General features: G+C 47.3%; 1 protein-coding gene across 2 annotated transcripts; it reads right to left on the bottom strand.

The window, feature by feature from the left end:
- Positions 1-12,949: 12,949 nt before the first annotated feature.
- LOC136477036 (thaumatin-like protein 1) lies at positions 12,950-17,308 on the bottom strand. Of its 2 annotated transcripts, XR_010763852.1 has the most exons (5): positions 16,940-17,308; positions 16,122-16,797; positions 15,033-15,742; positions 13,391-13,617; positions 12,950-13,310 (listed from the first exon to the last, which is right to left on the bottom strand). XR_010763852.1 is itself a non-coding variant. In XM_066475045.1 (3 exons), exons 1-3 carry the CDS (start codon positions 17,007-17,009, stop codon positions 15,529-15,531), a joined length of 960 nt encoding a protein of 319 aa, XP_066331142.1. In that variant the 5' UTR covers positions 17,010-17,308; the 3' UTR covers positions 14,907-15,528. The 2 variants fall into 2 exon arrangements, 1 of the variants encoding a protein (XP_066331142.1); XM_066475045.1 differs by lacking the exons at positions 12,950-13,310; positions 13,391-13,617 and having other exon boundaries at positions 14,907-15,742.
- Between the last annotated feature and the right edge of the window lie 3,065 nt (positions 17,309-20,373).

Genomic DNA, 20,373 nt, shown 5'->3' with positions numbered 1-20,373 from the left:
AAAGCATATAGAGTATTTAATCATGCCACTGGCTTGGTTGAAGAAACATATGATGTGGAATTTGATGAATCTAATGGCTCCCAAGGAGCACATGAGAATCTTGATGATGTAGGTGATGAACCATTGAGGGAGGCTATGAAAAATATTCTGGTGGGAGACATCAAGCCAAAAGATGATGAAGATGATGTACAAGTCATTGATCAACCTTCTTCATCAAGTATGCCACAAGTTGGTGAAAAAGATTGGAGAGTAGAAAATGAAGATACTCATAGCTCCTATGAGCAAATGGTGGTACAAGCACAAGATGTTGATGCTCCACAACCTCCTCCTCAAGTGGTCAATAGAAGAAATACACCTCTCCTACAAGATCATCCACAAGATCTCATCATAGGGAGTCCATCAAAGGGTATAATGACTCGATCTTAAAAACTTGCTTCATTTATTGCTCATCACTCTTTTGTCTCTTGCTATGAGCCTACCAAGGTAGAAGAAGCTCTTAAAGATCTGGATTGGATCAATGCTATGCATGAAGAGTTGAACAACTTCACTCGCAATGAAGTTTGGACTCTTGAAGAGCGACCAAAAGGTGCAAGAGTCATTGGAACAAAGTGGGTGTTCCGCAACAAGCAAGATGATCAAGGTGTTGTTGTGAGGAACAAGGCAAGACTAGTTGCAAAGGGGTTCTCCTAAGTTGAAGGTTTGGATTTTGGAGAGACCTTTGCACCGGTTGCAAGATTAGAAGCCATCCGTATCCTACTTGCATATGCATCACATCATGAAATGAAACTATATCAAATGGATGTGAAAAATGCATTTTTAAATGGCTTTATTAATGAACTAGTCTATGTTGATCAACCTCCCAGGTTTGAAGACCCTAGATATCCTAATTATGTTTATAGGTTGTCCAAAGCACTCTATGGGCTTAAGCAAGCCCCAAGAGCTTGGTATGAGCGCCTTTGGGATTTTCTCATTGAGAAGGGGTTCACCATTGGGAAGGTCGACACCACTTTATTCACCAAGAAGCTTGATGGGCATATCTTCATTTGTCAAGTATATGTTGATGATATCATCTTTGGATCATCAAATGAAGACTCATGCAAAGAATTTGGTGAATTAATGTCAAAAGAGTTCGAGATGTCAATGATTGGTGAGCTTACATTCTTTCTTGGTTTTCAAGTCAAGCAAATGAAAGAAGGCATCTTCATCTCTCAAGAGAAATACACAAAAGATCTTCTCAAGAGATTCAAGATGGATGAATGTAAGCCAATCAAGACATCAATGCCTACCAATGGACATCTCGGCCTAGATGAGCGAGGTAACCCGGTTGATCAAACTCTCTACCGTTCCATGATTGGTAGCTTGTTATATTTAACTGCATCTAGGCCCGACATCATGTTTAGTGTGTGTATGTGTGCTAGATTTCAAGCTAATCCTAAGGAAACACATTTAATTGCCATAAAAAGAATCCTTAGGTACCTTAAGCACGCACCAAGCATTGGCCTTTGGTATCCCAAAGGAGCTATATTTGAATTAGTTGGCTATTCCAATTCGGATTATGCCGGTTGCAAAGTTGATAGAAAAAGCACATCTAGAGGGTGCCATTTGCTTGGTAGATCACTTGTGTCTTGGTTCTCCAAGAAACAAAATAGTGTGGCTTTATCCACCGCCGAAGCGGAATACATTGCCGCGGGTGCTTGTTGTGCACAAATATTATATATGAAACAAACTTTGTTAGACTATGGTGTAGTTCTAGAAAAGGTACCTCTTTTGTGCGACAATGAAAGTGTCGTAAAACTTGCAAATAATCCGGTTCAACACTCTCGCACCAAGCACATAGATATCCGCCATCACTTTCTAAGAGATCATGTTGCTAAAAATGATATATCACTAGAAGGTGTAAGAACCGAAGATCAATTAGCGGATATCTTCACTAAACCGCTAGATGAGGCTACTTTTTGTAGATTGAGGAATGAGCTCAATGTACTTGATTTTAGTAACTTCACTAAAAGATGAGCTTATGTTGTCCCTTGCATTCATTGTAATATACAACATGTTTAATTTTTGGTAATGCATATAGGGCTTGTCTAACATGGTTAAGATAACCGCCGAAAAGCGTGTGAAGAAGCTTAACCTTGGATCAAACTTGACAAGCAACTAGATTTACTTACAAGTATTGCATATGCATGGATGTTGTTTTGTCGTTTTGTTCCATTTGCCCTCTTATTGCCTATTTTCTTAAAAAGAATTATAGCCTAAGGCAAAATATTTTGAAAAATATGAGGGTTTGAGAGAGGTCACTCACATCAGTCCCAATTGGTGTTTATTTGGATCTTAATTGAGTTGGGACTTGATTGGGAATAGGCAGTGCGGAGGAACATTGAAGATTTGCTGGAAAAGAGTGACCGGACGCTGCACCGGACTCTGCAGTCCAGCGTTCGGTCAGTTCACAGGAGGTGAATAGAAGCTAAAGAAGTGACCGGACTCTACGTTTGAGCGTCCGGTCAGGAAGGGTTCCAGCGTCCGGTCGATCTACATGGCGTTAAATGCAACTAACCGGACTCTGGCTGCGTCCGGTCATGGACCACCGGACGCGTCCGGTCACGATTCCAGAGGAATTGGACCTCTTTGGAATCAACCGGACGCTGGGTGGTAGCATCCGGTCGCTACCACCGGAGCGTTCGGTCAGTTGATTTCGTGTGGCATCAGGACTCTTATCTTCGTTTCCTTTTCTGACTCTTGAGGGCCACCCTATTTAATCCAAGCACCGGTGGTTTCCTTGACCTAATCCGCCGCCGACGCCATCATAGCCAAGCCGACTTCCCACGCCACCGAGCCCCGTGCGCCTCCACAGCTGCATCCGTCCACCGCCGCCAGCCCACGCGCACGCCGCTGCTTGCTCGCGCGCATGCCATCACCTGCGCTCCCCGCACCGTCATGCGTGCCCTAGTCCGCATGCCACCCGTGCATCGCCGTGTTCTGTGCCGCCGTGGTCCTTTGCCGACCCTCTGCCATCTAGCACTGGTAAGGTCTTGCTCGTGCCCGTGCATTCTCGTTGCAACTCGCCCGTGACCTAGCCATTCATCACTGCACCAATTTCACAGGGCCGTCGATTTACTGCTCATCGCCAACCCTAACCCTAGATTCAGTGGTTCCTCGCGTGTCACATCTCTTTTCATCGGATCGCCGTTTCGTCAGGTAGCAAGCCAGTCGCTTCTATTTCGCATCTAAATTGCTTTCTCTCATAGGGTTTCGCATCTATTAGATATATCGTATTTACTTGTATATCCTTCTATTCCATCGTGCAGCGAGTCAGTGCCGTTGAGGTGTCTGTGGCAGTTGACAGTCAACTCGGAGCTAAGCTCGCGAGTATGGATCGAGGCCAAGCCTCGAAAGTGTCAGTAGATAGTTGGTCTTTTCAGCGGTAGTGGTTCTAGTCAGATCAGATGGCTCGCACCAAGAACATTGGTGGTGGTCTAAGAGATGATGATCGGAGGCCTCTGCCTCGCTTGCCCGCAGGTACTAAAGGTAAGGCGACAAAGAAGACTACATCTAAGAAGCGCAAGTACCCTGACGCAGAGACAGCTAGAGCAGTAGTAGTTGCAGAGGCCACAGAGCGTGCCGGGAGAGGAGGTGCCTGTAGTGGAGTTGTCATTACAGATCATCTGCCACTAGACGCGCAGGGCAGACTTGAGCAGATTGAGCGTCTTCATGGTAGTCCACCTGGGACTGTCATGATGGTAGGATGACGCCTTCCCATTATGGATCCTCGGCCTCAGGGGGAGTCACAGCAGAAGCCCCCACCAGTAGAGCCGACAAAGCAGACTCGAGAGGGCCAGGAGGCCGAGGAGACCGAGTAGGCACCCCAGCCGCAGCTACGCCGCTCTGGTCATACCAGTGTTCCAGTCCCACCAAGGCTAGCTACTCAGTGCAAGGGATCATGCCCACGCCTAGACCACAGAGTCCACCTCCAGTGACTCATCTTGACTTGAGGGCCGCCATGGCCAAGCAGGTTCAGCAGCTTCGCTTTGTGGAGTTTGATGTGTGGTTTCCACCCAAGAGGGATGAGAGAGCTTCAGAGGGATTCTATACACCGCTCTAGGAGGACTTCTACAATACATATCTGAACAGTGGAGCAGTTTTTAGATCTCAGTGGGTTTGTAGCATTGAGGCTATAGTCGTAGCAGCTGGAGAGCATATTCGCCCCTACCTTGCATATCTGCTGGGGCTAACAGATTTGATTGGACGGACTAGAGTATATGTTCCATCCTGGGTTCGTCAGTTTTATACTTCTCTCTATATTGACCCACACCATAGATATATTCACTTTGCATTCAGAGGCAGAGACTATAGGATGATGAGTCAGAGGGCTAGGGAGATACTGAGGTTACAGGAGCAGCCTGTTAGGTTACATGAGGTATGTTATGGACAGCAACAGCCTCCCAGGCGCCCTCATGGTGGTTTGGTGCCCCCTGTAACACCCTAGGTGTTTGCCACTGGTTAAGCAATGAGTTTGAGCTCAATCATGGCATATTAAGTAATGATCAAGATGTCAAGGTCAAACCTATAGAAACGAGCCCCAACCTAAACTTGGGTATTGCCCCTTTGCTCGCCTATAGACACCTTTTCAAGATATATGCTTGGGTGGTGTGATTGGGATATCTTCATGTGTCTCACATCAATACCCATCTATATTGGGCACTTGAAAAGTTTCATAAAGTTTGGAATCAAAAAGTCACATGAAATGACGAGTTATGTCCTTGCTTGAATTAATTTATAAAGTGAATGGAATTCTCGATCGTCAACCAAATCTTGCAACCATGCCCAAATGACTCTAGATGAACTCTACAACAAAAGTCATGAAAGGTTCATATTGGGCAAATGCCAAGAAAATGCTCCAATGGATCAAAAAGGATAATTTAAGCTTCATCGTGATCCTACTTTGGTCAAAGTAGAATAGTAGGTTCTATACCAGTTTTGAGGTTGGACCTTAAATGAAAGTTGTAGTCCATATCATGTAGAACAAACTTTGTTTTTGGACTAAGAGCTAGATCATCTTGGAAGTAAGTCAAATCGAGGTCACAAGATCGAATTTGCTGCTGATTTCAGCACTTAGAAATATTCTAAGTCTAGAAATTCATCGACATCGGCATTGACGTCTCGCGTTCTCCAAATTTTATTAAGCAACTCGATTTGGTCCAAAGATAAAAGTTGAAGCTAAGTTCATGGAGAAGATCATGTAAAAGGATGGCACTCGTTTGACCTTGGTATGGCCCTCAATTTTGGAGTTTGTTAATCGCCGTCAATGCACTGACAATGCCACTTTGGAGATTAAATTACCCATGGTTATGTTGCTCAAATGACTGGAGTGCCTTAATGAAAAATGTAGAGCAGGCTGAGGTGAACAAACTTCATTTTTGGCCCAAGGACTGATTCGGCCTGGAAGTGGCCCAAATCGGCTCCCCACCTTGCCCTCACCGACGCACGCCAGGTGTTCGACAGCAGGCCGACGCGTCAACCATGCAGCAGAGCGCGTCCTCCATTGCTGCCGCGCATCCCACCTCCGCGCCACGCGTCTCTGCTGCTCCCTCTCACATTTGGTGAAGCCCGGCACCCTCCATGCTCGCTCAGCACTCTCCCTCACTCGCCCCTTCTCGCTCTGCCCCTCTGTAGCGCTGAGCGCGGCCGCGTCCACCATGGCCGGCGGGCCGAGCTCGCCGCCGCCGTGTCCTCGCCATTCCAAGCCCCCACGGCCACAGCCACGTGCACCACCACCTTTGCATCGTCGTGCTGCACCTCGCGCGCACGCTCGCCCAAGCCATCGGCCACCGGAGCACCACCACCGGTATGCTGCTGCCTCCCACCGTCGCCCAGGCCACCGGCGTGCGTGGCCAGGCCACGTCGGGCCTCCGCGGAGCAAGCTGCGGCCACCTACGGGTGCGCGTGGACCCACTGGTTCTCCCCCGCCCCTCAGCCGCCGACGGCATGGCCTCCTCCGGCCGGAGCAGCGATTCCCCAGCGATCCTCTCCTCCAAATTCGCGTCAGGGACCTCGTACAGCAATTTGAAGAAAGGGAGGGTCGTATCTGCAATGTCATAGACTCATGTGAATAGTGCCGTAAGGACTGGTTTATAATTATTTTGCAGGAACTTTGGAAATTCATAGTAAATCGTAGAAAATTCGTAAAATAGTAAATGAGGACTTTTTGGAATCCTTGTGAAATTGTCTATGCAGTAGATCTATAATATGGCATGTTTTAGTTTAAATATTTTGCGGTAAAAATAGATTTGTGCAGTAAGGTTGTAATGCTAGTTGAATTTGTTATTTTTCATAACTGTAGATCTAGGGCTCCAAATGAAGTGAAATTTTTGTGGCATGCTACTCATGTGATAGTTGATGTGTGGTAAAAATTTCATGAGTATTGGATGAAGTATGAGTGAGTTATTGGTTTATCTTGCTCTCACATGATTTCTTGCTTTAGCAACTTGTCTTTTTCATAGAGGTTGCTATACATATTCAAATGGAGTGAAATTTGTACAGTAGACTATTGAGAGGATATGTGAGCCACTGTAATTTTTGTAGAAGTTATTGTGCACTTTTGGTATATGTTCATTAAGTCACCTTGTTATCTAAAATAAATTAAGAAATGCATTAAAAGAATTTATTTGGTCATGGACACTAGGTTTTCTGGTGTTCTTTAGTCATGTGTGAAATGTTGGTAAAGTTGGTTTTGCCCAATTATGTATTTGCAACATAAGTTAATAATTATTTTCTTGCCGATGTGGTTTATGGACAGATCTGGGAACTTAGCAAAGTTCTTCATGATAATGTGCTTTGTTGTGAAACTTGTTTATACAAAAGTTGTAGATAATTCATGTATCTAGCTTCTATTAAAATTTGGTGTCATTTGGCCAAGTAGTTTAAGAGTTACAGCTGTTTAAAGTTGGGTTTCAGAAATGGCTGCTTTCTGTCAATTGTGGACCAGTTTCTGTAAATGAATATATTTGACTTAGTTAACTTGAGAATCATGCTGATATGATTAAAGATGAATTGTAGAAAATTTCATAAGCTTTCCATAATGTCTTCTTGCAAGTCATTTGGATTTGTGTAACTCTAGTTATAGCTAAATCTTGTAGCTACTGTTTGCATGTCCAGAAATTGGCAGATTCCAATTATAGTGTTTGCTTGTATATTGTTAAGTGTGACGTATGCTTTGAATGATGACTGAGTTAGGGCACCTGAGATCTTGGGAAAAACTTATGCCATGCTTGATGTGCTTGCTCTCTATAGTTAGTGGTGTGATGTTAGTTAAATAGCTATTGGTGTCTATGTCTTGCATAATCTTGTGTTTGTCTTGAATGCTTAGGTGATGCATCTTGTGTTACCATTCATCACATTCATACACATGCATCTTGCATCTCATTTAGGTACGCTAGATGAATCACGTGAAGGATGTGATGTGGAGCCGAACTCGAAGATTTGGTTTGGTGGATCTATCCCGAAGATGGAAGGACTAAGCAAGTGCTAGAACCGGAGATGTCACCAAGACGGTGCAAGCTAACTGAACTGACTTGTGTCGGATCCCAGGCAAGCCCCGGAGCATTCTAAGTCTCCTACTTTATAAAAGCAATTCTTTCTATATATATGAGTTTATATATATTGTTGCATTAAGTTGTAGGAGTTGATTGAAACCGTTGATGCATTTATTACTATCCTTGCCTACCTTACTACCTTGTTACCCTGTTAAGTCAGGATCGAATAACTGCTTAGCCTTGCTTAGACCGGTAGCGATCGGTGATATCCGGTCACCTACATTATAGGTGTTACTGGAAGAATTTAGCTATGGAAAGAATGATATCCTGGAATTAACCATGTGTGATAGATAATTGGAGACCGGACGGAAAAAGTTGGAGGCAACCAGACAGGGTTCTGGGGTGCTGTTAGTTTCCATCTGTGTCGATTAAGGACCGACCGTTGTTGGCCCTCGAGTCATGTTGAACGCATGCCTTACATTTAGCTGGCCGAATAAAGTACCTTCCGACCGCGAAGCTGAGAGATTATTCGGGCCGAGTAGATTGCCCGCAGCGCACTGTGCCGGAGCAGGTGTGGTAGGACACAGGGGCAGGATGATAAGACCAAAGTGCAGTCGGTTGGCCCCCGGGTACATGTGGTTCCTGGCAAACTCGAGATTCCTGGATAGTTGACTCGGTGATCAATATCTCACTTTAGCGGGTGAGTGAGGTTTGTGTAAGGAATAAATCACCAGCTGGTTAGGAATCGATTCGAATCGCCATCGCTCCTGGATAGTGAGCACTTGACTCGAGTTACTGCATCGTAGTAATTATTATGGAACAATGATGGTTATCTGGATGGTATGGGATATGCTAAATCTAATGTGGTAACTGGATGTTATTGGTTAATCAAGTGATTGCTATAGTACAGGTGCTTACCTAGATGGATAGGTCATAATAAAGATGATGCAAAGTACTTAAAATGGTTTCTTCATGATAGCTTATGCTTTTCGCAAACAAGTCAGCTAGCCCACTAAAGAAAGCCATGCATAATCCTTGGTGTCGCTTTATTTTGGTTTAAGACAGGTAAGTCTGGCTGAGTACATTCGAGTACTCAGGGTTTATCCCACCTTGTTGCAGGTGATGTTCTCGACCTGTTGATGATGGTGGCTAACCGCCGGTGGGCTCGGTGATTCTATACTTACTTCTCATCTATATGCTTTTGTCGGATGATGTCACTATGCTAGCAATATATTTAGAACTTATATTAATGTAATCATTTGAAAGCTATGTTGTTTTCACTAAGCGGTTTTGAAACCCAAACTTGTACTATTATTTGTTAACCCCTTTGTAATATTATTTCCGCTGCAACCCGATATATGTGATGTGTATTTGCTTAATCACGCGATCTTGGTTGTGATGTTGATTTACCGAGGTCTTTCGGGACACTCGGCGGACTATCGGGTTTATATGAGTGAAAGTATGGGTGTGTCAACGTGTTAGCGGGGACAACCGTACTTGATCTTGTATAAATTGGGCGTTCTATCACACCCCCTACAGATCTTGTGTGTCATTGCTTCAAGGAGCCCTTTGGTGAGGGGTCGAGGAGGAACCCCAGTGACCTTACTCCTACAGCTAGAGTGCTAGAGGCTATCATTAGGAGGACACTACTTCCCAGGTTGGGATACAGAGAGGGCTTGACTCACCTCCAGCTTTGGCTCCTCAACGCCCTAATGCAGCAGACCGTGTTCAATATTTGGGACCTCCTTCTATTAGAGATAGAGGATACTATAGCTGAGGGCTTCAAGGGTCGCAGGCAGCTTCTATATGCACATTGGATCACATTCCTTATTCTCAAGGCTGTGCAAGTTAGGACACCAGAGATGGTTGCAGAGTATAAAGGTGCCACCACAGAGTTTCCAGCTTATAACATGACATAGAGGATCAGACATAGTACTCCACGGGCACCCACTTAGCCTCACCGTTGTCCAGATGTACCAGATTCTGCAGCTCAGCATGTCAAGATTATTAGAGGCATAGCCGCTTCTGAGGAGGAGCAGCTTGAGGCTCAGGAGGAGAGGAGCGAGTCTAGTGACAGTTCAGATGACGATTACCTGCCTATTCCTCATATGCCTCCACGCAGACATGATGTAGAGGTCGGCAGTTCCAGCTTAGCTCCACATACCCCGCAGACGGACCCCGCTTTGATTGCTATACTTGAGCGGATGCAGCAGGATCAGGCTAGACAGACTCAGGAGACCGCTGCCAACTTTGCATAGTTTTAGGCTTATCAGGATGAGTTCCAGCGGCAGCAGTAGGTCCTCTAGCAGCAGCAGCAGCAGATGCATCAGCAGCAGTTACTCATGCAGCAGTAGCTTTTGGGATTCATGCAGCATGTAGTGACAGCCATTGGGGCCCCACAGCCATAGCTTTCGCCTCAGATTGGTCAGCCTACTACCACTATGATGACTCCAGCAGTACAGCCCAGTGGGTTTCAGAGTCAGGGACAGCCTCCAGCTCCGTTTGCTTCTCCCACAGTACAGGTGTCCCAGTGGTTATCCTCACCAGTGTTAGCCCAGCGTTTCACACCACTTCGGACGGGCTTCACACCGGATCAGTCACCCTCGCTATTTGTGCCTAACATGTCAGTCTCGAGGAGTCTTGGAGCATCGTTTAGCGAGTTGACAGGGATGCCTACACCGCCACATATATATGCTCCAGGTCCATCTACAGTAGCTCCTGTCGCCGTGACTACTCAGAGGCTCCCTTCGTCTATCGCATCTTCAGATCCTACGACAGACATACCAGCAGCATCACAGGTAGCACCTGCCCTAGCTCAGACCTAGACCACTTCAGCAACGCTTCTAGCCACAGAGGGTCAGTCAGTACAGAGCTCAGGGTCAGATGATGATGGTGCCCAGTTTTAGCTTGCCCCTCGTACCTCAGCACCCGGCTCGTCCGCTACAGCCCCACCGACCGACCCTTAGGTTTTGGTGTTTGACGCTAAAGGGGGAGAGGGTTCAAGTATGTAGACTCAGGGGGAGCGAGTTTTAGGGGGAGCCCAGTTAGCTATTAGTCTATTATATACATTTGGAGTTTTATTTGTGTGATACACTATTACTATTATGCATCCGTGTGTTTACCTTCCTACATACTATAATATATATGTGATAGTGATATCTACGTGATTGTGATATATGACATGTGTGCTCTCTATTTTGAATTCCTTTATATGTCATATCACTTGTGTTATGCTCATTTGCTTTTGCTTCCGCGCTTTACTCCGATGCAAATGAGCTTTACCACTTGTACTCATGCTTATTTCATATCTTTGGAGTACATCGTGTTGGCTTGGGCCATATAAGCTTGCCTAACTTTTTTGTTCTTATTGACAAAAGCTTATATGAACCAAGCATATCAAAAACCTCACTCTTTCACATACTCGAGGTGGTATTGTCATCAATCACCAAAAAGGGGGAGATTGAAAGCATCTAGGCCCCTTATTGGGTTTTGGTGATTAATGATAATACAAGATTATTATGACTAACGTGTGTTTTGCAGAGGCAATTAAGTTAGGTCATGGTAATGGAGATCAATTGGGCAATCGAAGTGGTCATGCCCCTACGATGGAAATCGTTTCGGTTTTCAAAGGATTGACGACAAGGTTAAGGATGACTAGTTCTAAGTGTCGATTGGAGTTGGAGAGACACTTAGAGTAGTTTAGGACTTTGTTTTTCCTTTGGCCATACTATTAAGGGGGGTATGGATGGGTAGCTTGACCTAGATGAGTCTAGTGAGTTAGGTGTGGTGCACACTTGTTATAACTAGCACTAGGTAGCTCCTACATATGCCTAAGATCCTTTGGAGCAAACTTCATTCACATATGATCGAGAGTTGGAAGTGAATGGAGGGTCAAATGCTGACCGGACGCTGGCTTCGGTGCGACCGGACGCTGGACGCAGGGTTCGGTCAGTTCATTTGACCAAGGAGATTGCGTTCGGTGTGACCGGACGCTGGAGTGGTCAAGTGACCAAACGCTGAGAGGCAGCGTCCGGTCGACTCCAGTAAGGTTCTAGAAGAGAATATCTGCGACCGGACGCGTCCGGTCAGTCATGACTGGACCCTGAGGGTTCAGCGTTCGGTCGAGTACAGTAAGGTTTCAGTGAGGGTTTAATGCGACCGGACGCGTCCGGTCAGTGATGATCGGACCCTGCCAGCGTCCGGTCAACACTAAATCACTAGTGTGTGGGTTGAACTGACCGGAGCGTCCGGTCACCCTGCAGAAGCTCATAATGGTTCGTTTTTCAGGCTGCCTTATAAATAGAAGCTCCACTCATGTGTGGAGTTACTTTTGCTCATTCCAACAGCTGAGAAATACGTTTGTGAGTGCCAAGAAGAGCAAGGTCCTAGTGAGGTGATTGAGATTTGAGAATCCAAGAGAGTAGCCTCATTAGTGAATCAAGAGTAGCAAAGTGTGCATCCACCGTTCTCATTAGGCTTCGTGTGGTCAAGTGAGAGTTCGTGCTTGTTACTCTTGGTGATCGCCATCACCTAGACGGCTTGGTGGTGATTGGGAGCTTGGTGATCACCCGGCGGAGCTTATGGGTGACTCAACTCAAGTTGTAAGCGGTTTTGGGTGATTCACCGCGACGAAGTGTCGAAGAATCAACCCGTAGAGAGCACTTGATCCTTGTGCGGATCAAGGGGGAGCTACACCCTTGCGCGGGTGCTCCAACGAGGACTAGTGGGGAGTGGCGACTCTCCGATACCTCGGCAAAATATCGCCGCGTTCCACTCTCCCTATTTACTTTGAGCATTTACTTTGAGCAGTTCAATACTTGTTTTTACATTCATAGAATTGCCAATGCTATAGTAAGTTTGGAACATAGGTTGCAAGTCCTTTGTGCGTTAGATTAATAGAAACACTTCTCTAGACACAAGGGGTTAATTGGGTTAACCTTAGGATTTAATTATTGCAAAAAAATTAGAATTAGCCTAATTCACCCCCCCCCCTCTTGGGCATCTTGATCCTTTCAAGGGCGTTGGTAGATGCACCTGAAGGCTTGCCGCAGAGTAAGAAGATGAAGAAACTGATCACAACTAAGACAAGCAAGACCAACAAGAAAACAAAGACTACTACAGAGGGAACAAGCAAGACTGTGACCATTGCACATGATGTTTCCAACAAGAGGGTGAGCAAGAAGAAACTAATAATGGACTTGTGATGTCAGTTATGACTTTTTTTGTGTAATGCCACATTTATGTAGAACGAGTAATGAACTGGGTAATGGACCTGTTATGTCGAAGTCAGACTTATGTAATGCCTGTTGTAGTCTCGTATGGCAAGTTATGTAGTCTCATATGGCAAGTTGCACATTTATCAACTAGCTGGAAACAGGTTCACAAACAAAGTCTTACAAATAGCTGGATACAATGTTAGGCTGCTACCATCTTCACTTAACCAACAACACTAACACTAAAACAAAAAGTTTTGCAGCAGCAACTACAAGCAGCCTCTCTCCTATCTTTTCAATATTGTTGTTAAAAGTGGCGTGGCTGTCAACTAGAGCCTTGAGCATTGCCTCTGAATCTTTCAGATGAATGACAACACTGTGCAACAGATCTTGGCAGGCCTCAACACCTTGGTAGGCCTTCACCATGTCATTGTCAGCCTTCACCACCTCCAGCGCCATGCCGTCTCGCCCTCTTATCTGACTGCAACCGCGGGGAAGATGGCCTTGGGCGACCCAAGTATTCCACATACTGTTCTTCAAACATGTATGTGCCACAAGCAAAATCGGTCTGCAAACCATAGATGGGACAACTTGAACTTAAAAAACCAGATCTATCACCATGACAATAATAAGTCAACAACAACTTACATGCTCAAGCAGTGGACACTTGTAGAACCTCTTCCCCTTGCTACCGGTCTTCTACGAGACGCATCGGATGAGTTTGGTTCCGCACTTGGAGCAAGCAAACAATGGCAAGAAGCCTGCAGGGTCCCTGTACGGCTCAACGGACAAGGGGGGCGAGTGAGGCGCGCCGTAGGGGGTGGAATGCGAGCTCGATGCCATCCCAGAAGCCCGAACCTAAGGAACTAGGGTTCCTGCAAAAGGGAGACGGAGGACAGGGAGAGAATGAGGCTAAAAAGAATGGAGAGGAAGACGGGTGCGAGTCCAGTCCGAGTCCAGTCCGGGTCCGATCTGGTTTATGTGGTTCAACTAGGCCACGAACGCGACTCAAGCCGGCTGGGGCAAAATCGTCTACTCCATCAAGTTTCTCTCTCCCTGACGCAGGAAATTCTTATTTTAATCGGCGCAGTGTCCACTGGCAAATAACCAAGAATTTATAATGGTAGTGGACAAAAAAGTGTCGTTGCGGTGTGTGCCAGCCAATTAAAAGTTTATGCGGTGTCCCACAACAAAATTTGCCTATATTTTATCTAGGTTATGTATTCTCAATGTTAGAATAAAACTTCTAGCATATTGGAGGAATCTTGCTGATGAGTAAAGAATGCAGAATTTGTGTTTGAGCATTTGTTCATTGATATTAAATTGCAGAATTTGTCTTTGAGCGATTGTTCCTTGGGATTAAAATGTTGGGTTGCTAGTCTTCTGTGTAGGTATCTATGGATTGACTATTTATTGAAGATATGATTTGAGCAAATTTGTCATTATTATAAGCTGCCAATATGTATATTATGACAAGTAATGGCTTATTTTGTTCTTTCGAATGTTTTTTATTATTATTATTATTATGATATTTTAAGATCTTTCAAGATCTTCCAAATACTGGTAGTATACTGTATACAAGCTAATAGGCAAAGGCAAGGAAGATGATGCAATATTGGCATGCAGCTTTGTAGGCTTCCACATAGCAAACAAACTCTGTACTGTGGACGGCGGCGCTGCGAACAACCAGCTCCCGGTGGTACGTCCGGCGGCCGCATTGTAGCTGATGCGGAGGCAGGGTGGGCAGCTGTTACGGGGAGGGTGAGCTCTTTGGATTGGGCACGATAAGTGCGGGATGCCCATTCTTTGTCAAAGGCATCACTACTGATCGCCTTTCTATCTTCGACTTTTCTTTTTCAATAAAAAAAGTCATCAATTTTCCTTTTGTCCTTTTTGTTTCATATATATATCCATTCTAGATTCTAGTAAATAGTGCATTATGACTCCCAAAATTTATGCTGAAATGTAAGGCATTCCATGCAGTGTTCATGTTCAGATTTAGTAAAATTTGTAAACAGGGAAACTAGTCATATAACCCCGTTCGCTTGATCGTATCAGCCATGCTTATCAGCCATAATATATTATTTTTCTCTCACAACAAAACAGCATCAGCCGGCTTATAAGCTATAGAAACGATCATACGAACAGGGTGATATTGAGCTGTCAGACTTTTCCTCTGGATCAGACCTGTCACTAACTTGCTTGTATCATTCAAAATGTAAAACTAGTCACGCAACATTAGAGGAGAAAGCAAAGTGACATCACAACCATGACGGTGTAGAGTTCTAACCTGAATCACATTACTCTGTCGAGTGTCGACCTCTGCAGATCAAATGGTTACAGTATCCATCTGGGATATTTTTTTTATGCGCCTTACTGAAAAAGTAGAAAAAGGGACCCGACGACAACATGGCAACCTGAATCGCATCACTCTGTGCACCTGTGCAGATCAAATGGTTACAATATCCATTTGAGATATCAGATCGCATATTCTTGTCATTCCAATGTGACGCCGGGTCAGCATGCGGCGTCGATCACGCCCCCCAAAGAAAAACAGTTGATGCGCAAAGAAGAGAATAATGCAAAGAGAAATGTTTCCGAAAGGCAATGAGCTTATGCAATGCATTCATGGAATTCCGATTGCCAACTTGTAACACATCATTCCGTTTCTAGCACCTATCCACAAACAAAAAGCCTACAGAATATTCTCAACCCATTGCTGATCACTACTGCTGCTCTAATCCTCTTCCAGTCTGAAAATAACTTGTGGATCGCACCTTACCGAATCATAGCAAGCTGACCATAGGATGATACGGTGCAAGTTGTGCAACAAGCAAGGTCACCACTGCAATTGCCAGGGCAGATCGGAGCACAGTGGACGCCGACCACCATGACGTTATTTTCAGAGCACTGGCGTCACTTGCCTTCAAGGATGCAAGCCACACTGAATCTTCCAGTTGCTCGTGGCTTGGCCTCCGCGACGAATGTTTGGATTTGTCGCTGCAAAAATGTCAAAATAAATATTGATGAAGTCTGCACAGCATATTAGTAGTTCGTCAACAAGAGCATGAACTTGTGAAGTTAACTAAGCAACAGATGTGAGACCCTCGATCAGTCTGATGTGTTCCTTGCAGTTCCAACTCGGCAGTTGTGACTTTCTAGTCACACAGCACACAAGGTGGCAAGGTGCCGAGTGGGGACAGAAGGAAAAAGATGGGAAAGAGAAGAGTACAAATCAAAGCTTCTTTGCTTTGCTCCAAGACTAAGAATTCCGAATCAAGACCTCCTCCTCCTCACGTAATCTATGTCAAACAAGCATTGCAGCTCGAAATTGCAACTGAAACTGAAAGTGAGCAAGAGGTAATGAGAAGAACCTAACCTGGTCGGAGTGGATTTGGGGCAGAAGGTGATGGTGTAATCGGTGTGGTTGCAGGTGAAGGTGGATGTGGCGTCGTCGTAGGCGTAGCTGTAGGACCTTGGGCACGCCGACTTGAAGAGCTGCGAGTACTGCGACGGGTGGCAGGTGTTGGGGTTGCCGTAGGCGCCGTTGCAGCAGTACTCAGGGCTGCCGAAAGCCTCGCACGCGCTGCGGCAGGCGCGGCCGTCGTCGGCGCGGAGCTCGTCGGGGCAGCGCTCGTTGAGGTCGACGAGGCAACCCGTGTCGGGGCAGTCCGGCGCGGCGGCCTGCACGAGCATGGGCAGGTTGTAGCCGTCGACGAGGCTGACGTCGTAGAAGTCCTTGCCCCCCGCGCCGTCGAGCGTGAACTCGGCGAGCGTGGCGGGCGGGGACGCCCCCGCGCCGCGGCACTCGACCTCACCGGACCCGCAGTCGCCCGTGGCGCAGGAGCCCTTGCCGGAGCCGTCGAAGGCGCAGCCGGACCGGCCCCAGAAGCGGCCCGACCACCCCTGCGGCGCGTACAGCGAGCGCGACTGCCCTGGAGACAGCGCGAACCCCGTCGTCTCCAGCGGCGGCGTCCCCGAGCCCGACAGCAGGCCCGGCCACACCGTGTCGTCGCAGCGGTTGGTGAAGGTGAACGTGATGCCGCACACCGACCCTGCGCGACACGCGGGCACCACACCGGAAACAACCGACGCGGGTTCAGTCAGTCATACTTGCGGCTTGCCCATCCATCCCCCCACGAATCCAAGCAATCAATCCAAAGGCGAGGAAACGAATCGGAGCCGCCACGTACGTACCTTGGAAGAAGGAGAGGATGAGGACGGCGATCGAGGCCGGCGAGCCCGGCAGGCGCGCCCGAGAAGCCATTGAAGGAGGTGGCACGGTGCTGGGAGGGAAGCTCGAGCGCGAGGCGTGCTGGTGGTCGGGAGCTCGATTGTGAGGCTGGATGGGCGATTGGTACTAGCTAGAGTGAGGAGGAGCCGGGGCGTGTGCGGCCGTGTAATAAGGCGGCGGCGGCGGCGGCGGCGGCGGTTGGGGGGAGTGGAGGGGGAGGTGGACCCGTGGAAGTGGGCGCGACCCTCACGGCCCGTATCCCCCTACCTCGCCTCGCCTTCGCTTGCGGAGCGGGGGGGGAACGGGGGATGCGCCGATGTGGGGGGTGGGGCTGCGGGAGCCGGGAGGCGTGCCGTGCGTGGCTTGCCGGTTTTATAACCGCCGGGGACGGACGGTGAGGACCGGCAGCAAACCAGTCAATTCAAACCGAGATGAGTTCCGTTCTCTCCTCTCGTCTCATGGGTCAAGCAATCAGCGATTTGGAAGGGTCCTATTCAAAGGGACAAAACAGATCTGGCGTGGCTCACCCTCCTTTTTCATTCATTCACGAGTCGTGGCTCATGCAGTCAGTCATGTTTGAGAAACATTTTGGGAGAGAAATACAGCACGGTAGCTACAGATTGTCAGATTCCGGGAGCACGAGCATGACATGGGAGGAGAACAGGCGGGGCCAGTGGCTGCCCGATGATTGCCAATTCTAGGTTGGCTTGGCGTTGGTGAGTAGAGTAGCTGGTGACGACAACCTCTTGTCTGCTTCCGCTGCGTAGAATACCTGTCGCTGCCACGCATCGGGAGCGTACGTCACGTCATTGCCTCATTGGGCGGTTTTGTACTTGGATGTACGAAAGGCCGCGACGCATATGCATAGTTGACTCGGTTGGCACCACGTTCGCGAGTCCTTGCTCTCCCAACGTGGAAGTGGGGCGCCCTCCCGCTCGCTCGCCTGGCTGGCCGCTAGCGGTCAAGGGCCAGGCACGCGACAGCGAGAAAGGCTGGGGAATCCACGTGCGGTCCGCGTAGGTCTTCTTGAGGCCGATTCTTCGCATGTAAGCAAACCGATCGTGTCTACTACGGGACACGCGCGGCGCCTGCGGGAGTGGAGTGGCAACACAAGAAGTCGAGGAGGCCGCCGTGGAAAGGCAGCCGCGATCGTCTTTCCGTAACACGAGCAGCAGCAGCCGCCGCCGCCTCACTGCTCTTCCCAATCCTCACGGTGGCCCGATCGACCTGACTGCCTGCCCCTTTGCCCTGTCCTCCCCTTCCTTTGTGAATGAAAAGGAAAGGAAAGAAAAGTATCGCTGGCCTCAGCGTGCGTCGTCCTCCACTCCAGACTCCACCATTGGCGATGACGCGATGTGCCGTGCCGATCGGCCGCTGCTGCTGCTGGACCTGGCTGGACTCGTGTAGTCGTGCCGACTGACCGGCGAAGCCGTGGGCGGCGGCGCTCCCGGCCGGGCTGAGTATGTTCCAGTCGATGTGGCCCCGACAACTGACGGAGCGATCGACGACACGTCGGCGAGGGCGGATAGAGGAGGCGTCCCAGCCTCCCAGGGAGTGCATGGGCACGTGCCTACTGTGCGATGTCGGCCGATCCTGACGCTGTCTGGCATTTTTGCCCCGCTGGGTGGGTGGGCAGTGACGGGTCGTCGCCGCCGATGAAGTGATGAGGCTGCGTCGTCCTGGACTCCTGCCTCTGCTTGCACATCACTTTGCTGTTGCCGCTTCAGCAGCAGCTCATCCGATCCTGGTGGAACGCTGGACCATCATGCGCCTAATCCTGATCGCTTTGGCTGTCGTGCGAAGGAATCACCAGCAGAATCTTACAGACCATGCACCCATGCCTTACCTTTGGATTCAGGCTCAGATTCTGGGCAGTGCAAATTGCAACGCTGATAAGATTCGTCTGCACCGCCTAATCACCCGAACCTCACTTGGCCGATCTCTCTCCCCCACTCATCCAAACAGACTGCTGCGTGCTGCAGGGTACCACCTACAGGTCCAGGCCCTCAGTCCGTGTCTGCCTTCCTCGTAACGACGGAAACACTGAATCTCGCAAAATTCCTGCAAAACAGTTGGTGAAAATTTTGAACCTGGCAGTGCCTAAGATAGTCGAGCTACTGTACAAGTGAATGAATGTTAAGAGCAAGCCCACATGGTTGCATTCGCAGGGTTGCAAACCCCCCTCCTTGTTCTTCGCTAAAAAGCTAGGCCAAAAGATACGGTTCACTGATTTGTTACGAGACTATACCATAACTAATAAGTAAGGCTGATAAGTTCAAGCGAACATAAGCTTCACAGAAATGGATATGGCCACATCAACTGTGCATTCGATCCGGTACTTCAATACAACACGATGGATGCACGCACCTATCAATTCGCTGCAGCAGTTGTTAAGAATCGACGGTGCATATGACGATAAGACGCATATTGCATGTCTGAATCGGATCCAAATAGGACATGCGCCAGCAAAAAAGATTGGGTCAAAGCGTGAAAATGACAGAACTTCTTTATTTATGTTATCTAGGAAATTGAGGATACTTAGCAAAAAGAAAAAGAAAAAGAAATGAGGACAAGGGTTGGCAATGGATTTGTCCCTAAAGACGCACTACAACAACCAAGAAGCGTCAAACCTTCTGCCTTTCTGAACTGAGACATGGGTGCTTTCTTCCAGCTATAGCGAAAGGGCATATCATCCACCCAAAAGAAAACTCCTAAAGCTTAGTCTAGAACATGTTGTATTCGCAAATTGAACTTGATGAGAGAAAGAGCTAAATTGTTCTGCTTTCCATAATTCTTCGACATATATATGCTGCTCGTCAGTGGACAGCGAAAGCAGACTTGCAGCTAGGTAGCACAGTTAGAAAAGTAATAAACGTTCTTTAATTTGTGACAATATTTGTCAAACCAAAACAATCAATTTGACTAGCCCAAGCAATTCACTTTGTCGCTTTGAAGTTTGAACCCCTATACGAGATATCGATTCTATATTGTCCCAATAACTATTTAAATGGTCCAATTCACTCCCAATGATGTACGGGATTTTTTTAAAAAAAAACTGTTGCTCCTTGTACGAGTTATGTCATGTGTTCAAATCTTTTGGGTAATTAGCTGGTATCATAATATATGCTGAAAAAAAAATACTCTGATGTTTTTTTTTTTTTTGCTTATTTTTCATGCACTTTCGTGTATATGTGGAGGGCTAATGTAAATTTAAGTGCTCCCAATTGATAAAAGCAAGCGTGAAAAAAAAAATCAGAACTATTTATGTATCATAGGGTATATGATGATGCCGGCACACCTTACACAATTTAAACCCAGAACATAGCTTTGACATGGATGGAAAAATAAGAAAATGTTCATTTGGGGCTGGTCCGGTTTAGTGTTTGAGAGAACAAAT

The sequence above is a fragment of the Miscanthus floridulus genome, chromosome 8 (genome assembly GCF_019320115.1).
Source record: "Miscanthus floridulus cultivar M001 chromosome 8, ASM1932011v1, whole genome shotgun sequence".
NCBI lineage: Eukaryota > Viridiplantae > Streptophyta > Magnoliopsida > Poales > Poaceae > Miscanthus > Miscanthus floridulus.
The sequence above is the reverse complement of the archived record's forward strand: the minus strand, read 5'-3'. Positions and strand labels throughout refer to the sequence as shown.

Excerpts from the sequence above, each read along its gene's own strand:
- LOC136477036 (XM_066475045.1), bottom strand. The coding sequence starts at position 17,009 with ATGGCTTCTCGGGCGCGCCTGCCGGGCTCGCCGGCCTCGATCGCCGTC. Across the intron at positions 16,798-16,939 it reads CATCCTCTCCTTCTTCCAAG|GGTCGGTGTGCGGCATCACG; the intron begins GTACGTACGTGG and ends CGTGTCGCGCAG. Across the intron at positions 15,743-16,121 it reads CCCAAATCCACTCCGACCAG|CGACAAATCCAAACATTCGT; the intron begins GTTAGGTTCTTC and ends ACATTTTTGCAG.